Source organism: Rutidosis leptorrhynchoides, chromosome 4 (genome assembly GCF_046630445.1).
Source record: "Rutidosis leptorrhynchoides isolate AG116_Rl617_1_P2 chromosome 4, CSIRO_AGI_Rlap_v1, whole genome shotgun sequence".
Lineage (NCBI taxonomy): Eukaryota > Viridiplantae > Streptophyta > Magnoliopsida > Asterales > Asteraceae > Rutidosis > Rutidosis leptorrhynchoides.
Window position 1 is genome coordinate 120,567,077 of NC_092336.1, and position 8,839 is coordinate 120,575,915.

General features: G+C 34.2%; 1 protein-coding gene across 1 annotated transcript; it reads left to right on the forward strand.

Annotated features, from left to right (window-relative positions):
- The first annotated feature begins 7,394 nt into the window (after positions 1-7,394).
- Positions 7,395-8,839, forward strand: LOC139840954 (uncharacterized). The gene is made up of 2 exons (XM_071831195.1): positions 7,395-7,775; positions 7,976-8,839. Exons 1-2 carry the CDS (start codon positions 7,395-7,397, stop codon positions 8,837-8,839), a joined length of 1,245 nt encoding a protein of 414 aa, XP_071687296.1.

The following is an 8,839-nucleotide window of genomic DNA, read 5'->3' on the forward strand; positions in this document are numbered from 1 at the left end:
AGTTCTTGTAGTTGGCTTTGGAGTTCCTTCATTTTGCTGGGTGCGAGTCTGTATGGAGCACGAGCTATTGGTGCAGCTCCTGGTACAAGATCTATTTGAAATTCAACGGATCGGTGTGGAGGTAGTCCCGGTAATTCTTTCGGAAATACATCGGGAAATTCTTTTACGACGGGAACATCATTGATGTTCTTTTCTTCGGTTTGTACTTTCTCGACATGTGCTAAAACATCATAGCAACCTTTTCTTATTAGCTTTTGCGCCTTCAAATTACTAATAAGATTTAGCTTCGCGTTGCTCTTTTCTCTGTACACCATTAAGGGTTTTCCTTCTTCTCGTACAATGCGAATTGCATTTTTGTAACATACGATTTATGCTCTCTCCTTTTTCAACCAGTCCATGCCAATTATCACATCAAAACTCCCTAACTCTACTGGTATCAAATCAATCTTAAACATTTCGCTAACCAGTTTAATTTCTCGATTCCGACATATTTTATCTGCCGAAATTAATTTACCGTTTGCTAATTCGAGTAAAAATTTATTATTCATAGGCGTCAATGGACCACTTAATTTAGCACAAAAATCTCTACTCATATAGCTTCTATCCGCACCCAAATCAAATAAAACATAATCAGATTTATTGTCAATGAGAAACGTACCCGTAACAAGCTCCAGGTCTTCCTGCGCTTCTGCCAAATTAATGTTGAAGACTCTTCCACGGCTTTGCCCATTTGTATTTCCTTGGTTTGGGCATTTACTCTTGACTAGCCCGTTTTCCACATCCATAACAAATAAAGGCGGCATTACTTGTCCCGACATTACTCGTTGCATTATTTTTGTTAATCACCGGTCCGTAGATTTCACACTTCGTCGCGCTATGACCACCTCTCTTACACTTAGTACACGTTGTCATGTAGAACCCATTCGGATGGTATCCTTCACACCTCTGACATGGTTTTTGCCTTTTGTTATTATTGTTGGGATGGTTTCTGTTGTGGTTGTTGTTGTTGTTGGGATGTTTGTTGTAGTTATTGTTAGGATTGCGGTTATTGTTGCGATTGTTGTTGCGGTTGTTGGGATAGTTGTTGCGATTGTGGTTGTAATTGTTTTTGTTGTTGTATTGGTGACTCTTGTCACCGTTTTTCTCCCACTTCCTCTTGAGTTGTTTCGTGTTGGCTTCTTCGGCCGCCTGCTCTTTAATTCTTTCCTCAATCTGATTTATGAGTTTATGAGCCATTCGACTTGCCTTTTATATGGAAGCGGGCTCGTGTGAACTCACATCTTCTTGAATCCTTTCTGGTAACCCTTTTACAAACATGTTGATCTTCTCTTCTTCATCTTCGAATGCTCCCGGACACAATAGGCACAACTCTGTGAATCGTCGTTCATACATGGTAATGTCGAACCCTTGTGTTCGTAACTCTCTAAGCTCTACCTTGAGCTTATTGACCTCGTTTCTGGGACGATACTGATCGTTCATCAAGTGCTTGAATGCTGACCACGGTAACGCGTAGGCAGTATCTTGTCCCACCTGCTCGAGATAGATATTCCACCATGTTAACGCAGTACCTGTGAAGGTATGCGTAGCGTACTTTACTTTGTCTTCTTCAGTACATTTACTTATGGCAAACACCGATTCAACCTTCTCGGTCCACCGTTTCAATCCGATTGGACCCTCGGTTCCATTAAAGTTCAAAGGTTTGCAGGCAGTGAATTCTTTGTAGGAGCATCCTACACGATTTCTTGTAGAATTATTTCCACTGCTAGAACCAGAGTTATTGTTGTTATTTTGCATTGCGGCCTGCACTGCAGCTATGTTCGCAGCAAGGAAAACACGGAAGTCTTCCTCGCTCATGTTCAAGTTCTGACGAGTAGTCGGTGCCATTTCCTTCAAAAATAGCCAAAAGAATTAAGTTAATCATATAGAATATTAAGAGTAGTCAATAGTATTTCGTAGCATAATATGAACTCATTTATAAAAGCTTTTTCTTCATATTAGCGTTTTATAAGTTTTAATTCGGGTAGTACCTACCCGTTAAGTTCATACTTAGTAGCTAACATACAATTTAACTACTACAATTCTATATGAAAAACTGATTACAATAAATTTCACGTTCAAACTTTTATACAATATTTTACAAATTTACAATACCGCTATTTTACATATAGCATAAAATATAGCACACAATAATTTTGATACAAAACAGTTGTGACAACAATCCTAGTTAATACGCAAGTCGTTCAGCAAAGGCAATAAAAACACGTAATTCATAAGTCCAGAAACAAGTCATGCATTCTGGTTGTACTAATATTATTTCCCATCCTTGGTTATGTAGCAGATAACCAGTATGACCGTTAGCTAGGCAGCATGTTGTAACGTCGTCAAAAGGACGAGGGTTTCGTAATGCCCAACAGCCCCGTAACAATCTAAAAACCTTGTTTATCACCCCAACTATCGAATCCATCACTTGTGGGAAGGTTTTATTTAAAAATTGTAATCCGATGTTCTTTTTCTCACTTTGGTGAGAAGCGAACATCACTAACCCGTAAGCATAACATGCTTCTTTATGTTGCATATTAGAAGCTCTTTCTAAAGCACGAAGTCCTATGTTGGGATATGTTGAGTCAAAATAGGTTCTTAACCAGTAGCGTAAAATTGCACTTGGGTTCCTCGTATTTAACGCTTTAAAGAAAACACGGCGTAACTTAAGGTCTCCCCAATGTGATATACCCCATCTTTCAAAAGAAAGCCTTTTATAAACTAAGGCATGCCTGGAACGTTCTTTAAATTTTCTACAAACTAATTATTCCGTAAACAATTGTGCCGACGAATTCAGACCGACTCTAGACAAGATTTCATCAATCATGTCCCCGGGTAGGTCTTCTAAAATTTTTGGTTGTCTATCCTTAACATCCATTTTGTGTTTTTATACTATAAAAATAGACGAGGGTTAGATTCATAAAAGATACTTAACAAATAATACAAGCAATTTTTATATTTATCATAAAAGCACAAGCACACTATATTACATATATTACATCACATGATTACAACTCTTTATTCCGACTCACTTGTTTCTTCTTCTTCGGACTTGGTTTGTTTCGCTAATTTCCTAGGGATATATGGTGCTCCCCTAATACGAGCCGTCATTTTCACAAATGGTTTAGAAAAACCTGGTGGCTTAGAGGTTCCCGGGTTAGGAAGTACGGGTGTTTACGATATATATAAAGTTCATCGGGGTTGTAATCAAGTTTCTCTATTTTGATACCTTTTCCCTTATTGTTTTCTTTTGCTTTTTCAAATTGGGTCGAGGTAATTTCTATAACATCATCGGAATCCTCGTCGGGATCCGGTTCATCAGAAAATTGGTAATTTTCCCAATATTTTGTTTCCTCGGCGGAAACACCATTGACCATTATTAACTTTGGTCCGTTGGTTGAGGATTTTCTTTTATTTAATCATTTAACTGTAGGTATTAATATTTCTTCCTCTGAAATCTCTTCTTCTTCCGGTTCCTCCTCTTACGGTTCCTCTTCTTCCGGTTCCTCCTCTTCCGGCTCCTCCTCTTCCGGTTCCTCCTCGGAATTTTGTGAATCTTCCCAAAATATATTCGACTCTTCATTATTATTAGGTGAGTCAATGGGATTTGTACTAGAAGTAGACATCTATCACACAATATCAAACACGTTAAGAGATTAATATATCACATAATATTTACATGTTAATAATATATAGTTTCCAACAAAAAGTGTTAAGCAATCATATTTGAAGAAAACACGGTCGAAGTCCAGACTCACTAATGCATCCTAATAACTCGGTAAGACACACTAATGCAAAATTCTGGTTCTCTAAGAACAACGCTCGGATACCAACTGAAATGTCCCGTTCATATTGATTATAAACGTTCCATATTAATTGATTTCGTCGCGAGGTTTTGACCTCTATATGAGACGTTTTTTCAAAGACTGCATTCATTTTTAAAACAACCATAACCTTTATTTTATCGATAAAGGTTTTTAAAAAAACATTACGTAGATTATCAAATAATGATAATCTAAAATATACCGTTTACACACGACCGTTACATAATGGTTTACAATAAAAATATATTACATAGAAATAAGTTTCTTGAATGCAGTTTTTATACAATATCATACAATCATAGACTCCAAATCTTGTCCTTATTTTAGTATGCAACAGCGGAAGCCTTTAATAATCACCAGAGAATAAACATGCTTTAAACGTCAACAAAAATGTTGGTGAGTTATAGGTTTAACCTATATATATCAAATCGTAATAATAGACCACAAGATTTCATCTTTCAATAACATACAATCTGTATAAAAATCATTCATATGTTGAACACCTGGTAACCGAAATTAAAAAAATGCATATAGAATATCCCCAAAAATCTGTATTAATAACTCGAAGTACTAAAGCATACCATTTTCCAGTATGGGGGGAGTTAGTGCCCGTAGATCTACCTTTAAGATTCGCATCAATTAGGGTGTCTGTTCCCTAATTCTTAGACTACCAAGCTAAAAGGGTGATATTCGGTATTCATAATCCAACATAGAATGTAATTTCAAGTACTTGTGTCTATTTTGTAAAACATTTACAAAACTGCATGTATTCTCATCCCAAAAATATTAGATTTAAAAGTGGGACTATAACTCACTTTCACAGATTTTTACTTTACCAGAAATAAGACTTGGCCACTGGTCGATTCACGAACCTATAACAAATATGTACATATGTATCAAAGTATGATCAAAATATAATTACAGCAGTCCTCGTTAGTAACCTACAACTAGTTATCCACAGTTAGATGTACAGAAATAAAACAATATATATTATCTCGAATCAATCCATGACCTCATGTATACAAGTCTCAGGCTTGATCACAACTCAAAGTATATATAATATTTTGGAATCAACCTCAACCCTGTATAGCTAACTCCAACATTACTGCATATAGAGTGTCTATGGTTGTTCCGAAATATATATATAGATGGGTCGATATGATAAGTCAAAACATTGTATTCGTGTCTATGGTATCCCAAGATTACGTAATATATGTTATAATACATGTATAATACAATATAAGTTAGTTAAGTTATGATTTGTATAAATTTGTTACAAATTTCACGTAGCTACAACAAGCAAAATTATCAAATCTTGTTTTACCCATAACTTCTTCGTTTTAAAACCGTTTTGAGTGATTCAAGTTGCTATGGTTTCATATTGAACTAAAGTTTATGAATATAAACAGAAAAAGTATAAGTTTATAGTCGGAAATACATGTTACAAGTCATTTTTGTAAAGGTTGTCATTTCAGTCGAAAGAACGACGTCTAGATGACCATTTTGGAAAACATACTTCCACTTTGAGTTTAACCATGATTTTTGGATATAGTTTCATGTTCATAAGAAAAATCATTTTCCCAGAAGAATAGCTTTTAAATCAAAGTTTATCATAGTTTTTAATTATCAAACCCAAAACAGCCCGCGGTGTTACTACAACGGCGTATGTCCGGTTTTACGGTGTTTTTCGTGTTTCCAGGTTTTAAATCATTAAGTTAGCATATCATATAGATATATAACATGTGTTTAGTTGATTTTAAAATTCAAGTTAGAAGGATTAACTTTATTTGCGAACAAGTTTAGAATTAACTAAACTATGTTCTAGTGATTACATGTTCAAATCTTCGAATAAGATAGTTTTATATATATTAATCGAATGATGTTATGAACATCATTACTACCTAAAGTTTAGTAGGTAAACCTACTGGAAGTGACAAAAATTGATCTAGCTTCAAAGGATTCTTGGATGACTTGAAAGTTCTTGAAGTAGAATCATGACACGAAAACAAGTTCAAGTAAGATTATCACTCAAAATAAGATTGTTATAGTTATAGAAATTGAACCAAATTTTGAATATGAGTATTACCTTGAATTAGAAAGATATCTTAATGTAATTAAGAAAGATTTCTTGAGATTGGATGATCACTTGAAATGGATTAGAAAGCTTGGAAGTAGACTTGTAAACTTGAGAGTATTCTTGATTTTATGAAACTAGAACTTATAGAATTTATGAAGAACACTTAGAACTTGAAGATAGAACTTGAGAGAGATCAATTATATGAAGAAAATTGAAGAATTAAAGTGTTTGTAGGTGTTTTTGGTCGTTGGTATATGGATTAGATATAAAGGATGTGTAAGTTTGTTTTCATGTAAATAATTCATGAATGATTTATAATATTTTTTGTAATTTTGTGAGATATTTCATGCTAGTTGCCAAATAATGGTTCCCACATGTTTAATGACTCACATGGGATACTAAGGAGCTGATCATTGAAGTGTATATACCAATAGTATATACATCTAGAAGCTGTGTATTGTACGAGTACGAATACAAGTGCATACGAGTAGAATTGTTGATGAAAATGAATGAGCATGTAATTGTAAGCATTTTTGTTAAGTAGAAGTACTTTGATATGTGTCTTGAAGTCTTTCAAAAGTATACAAATACATCTTAATACACTACATGTATATACATTTTAACTGAGTCGTTAAGTCATCGTTAGTCATTACATGTAAGTGTTGTTTTGAAACCTTTAAGTTAACGATCATATTTAATGTTGTTAACCCATTGCTTATTATATCTAATGAGATGTTAAATTATTACATTATAATGATATTATGTTGTATGAATATATCTTAATATGATATATATACATTAAAATTTCGTTACAACGATAATCGTTACATATATGTCTCGTTTCGAAATCCTTAAGTTAGTAGTCTTGTTTTTATATATGTAGTTCATTGTTAACACACTTAATAATATACTTAATTATAATTTTATCATGTTAAACATAGTGTATCTATATCTTAATATGATTCATATGTATTTAGTAAGACGTTGTTATAACGATAATCGTTATATATATCGTTTCGAGTTTCTTAATTCAATAATCTCATTTTTATGTATATCACTCATTGTTAATACACTTAGTAAGATACTTACTTATCATAATTTCATGTTAACCATATATATGTCTATATATAACATCATGTAGTTTTTACGAATTTGTAACGTTCGTGAATCGCCGGTCAATTTGGGTGGTCAATTTTCTATATGAAACCTATTTCAATTAATCAAGTCTTAACAATTTTGATTTCTTAACATGTTGGAAACATTTAATCATGTAAATATTAATTTCATTTAATATATATAAACATGGAAAAGTTCGGGTCACTACAATACTCGAATCTCACGTGTCTTTAAATCAGCTTACTGGAATATGTAATTCGTTGTTTGCTTACTGGAATTGGACCTCTAGTAACAACTTATGTTCTAGAGGAACTAGTATAATTATAGGGTGGAATCATATGGATGTAAATCTCATTACAGTAGCTACTTCTATACAAGCAATTCAATGCCAAATTGTTGGTGTGCATTCTGCTTTAAATTGTTTTATTTCCTTCATTTATGCAGCTAACCATTATTCTCAAAGGAGGGTGTTGTGGAGAGAATTGGATATGCATAAAGGTTTTGTATGCGATAATCCTTGGGTTGTCATGGGGGATGTCAATGCATCACTGAGTATTGATGACACATCTTCCGGATCATCGAAATCTACCATTGCTATGAGTGAATTTAAGGAGTGTGTGGATAATATTCAAGTCACGGATATTAACCACTCAGACTTTAAATACACGTGGAATCAACGCCCTAAATCCGATACGGGTATTCTAAAGAAAATTGACAGAGTATGGTTAATGATCCTTTTTTGGCAAAATTCGTGAATGCTTATGCTGTTTTCCAAGCTTACAGGACTTCTGATCACAGTCTGGCTATTCTTTTTGTTCCTGATATGTTAAAAAAGAAATCAAAGCCTTTTAAGTTCGCTAATTTTATAGCCTATAAACCTATGTTCAAAACTATTGTGGCTAAGGGTTGGAGTGAATAGGTTGAAGGTCATCATATGTCTGCTGTTGTTAAACGAATGAGAAGCCTAAAAAAACGTTTGCGTGTTCTAGCATGGGAGAAAGGAAACTTACATACCAATGTCGTCGAACTGCGTGGTAACCTGAATAAGGCTCAACTCCACCTGGATAAAAATCCTCATGATGTGCAAGCTAGGGAAAGGGTAAGTAATGTTCTTAAACAATTTAATGAATCCGTTCTTGAGGAACAACGGTTTTTGAAGCAAAAAGAAAATTTTGAATGGCTTAGAGTTGGTGACAACAACTCGAGCTATTTTTATAAAACTGTTAAAGGAAGGATTAACAGGAGTCGTGTTAATTCGATTCGAAACCAAGATGACATATGGATGGAAGGGGAAGATGTGGCTCGCACTTTTGTGGATCACTACAAACAATTCTTGGGTCAGGAGAAACAATGTAATAATATTAGAAATGTTGATCAGTTGTTTACCAACCATCTTTCTCGGGAACAGGCAGATCATATGATACGGCAGGTTAGTGACCAAGAAGTGAAGAATGCAATGTTTGATATTGGCGATAATAAATCACCAGGTCCCGATGGTTACTCTTCGGTATTTTTCAAGGAGGCGTGGGATATAGTTGGGGAAGATGTAACGAAAGCAGTCAAACAATTTTTCACAAATGATCAGCTGCTGATGGAGATTAATCATACAATCTTATCTTTACTCCTAAAAGTCCAATCTACTAGCAAGATTAATGATTATAGGCCCATATCTTGTTGCAACACTATTTACAAGTGTATAAGCAAGGTAATCGTGAACCGTATCAGTGGTTGTTTAAAAGATATTGTTGGTGAAAATCAATCTGCTTTCATCTCGGGAAGATGA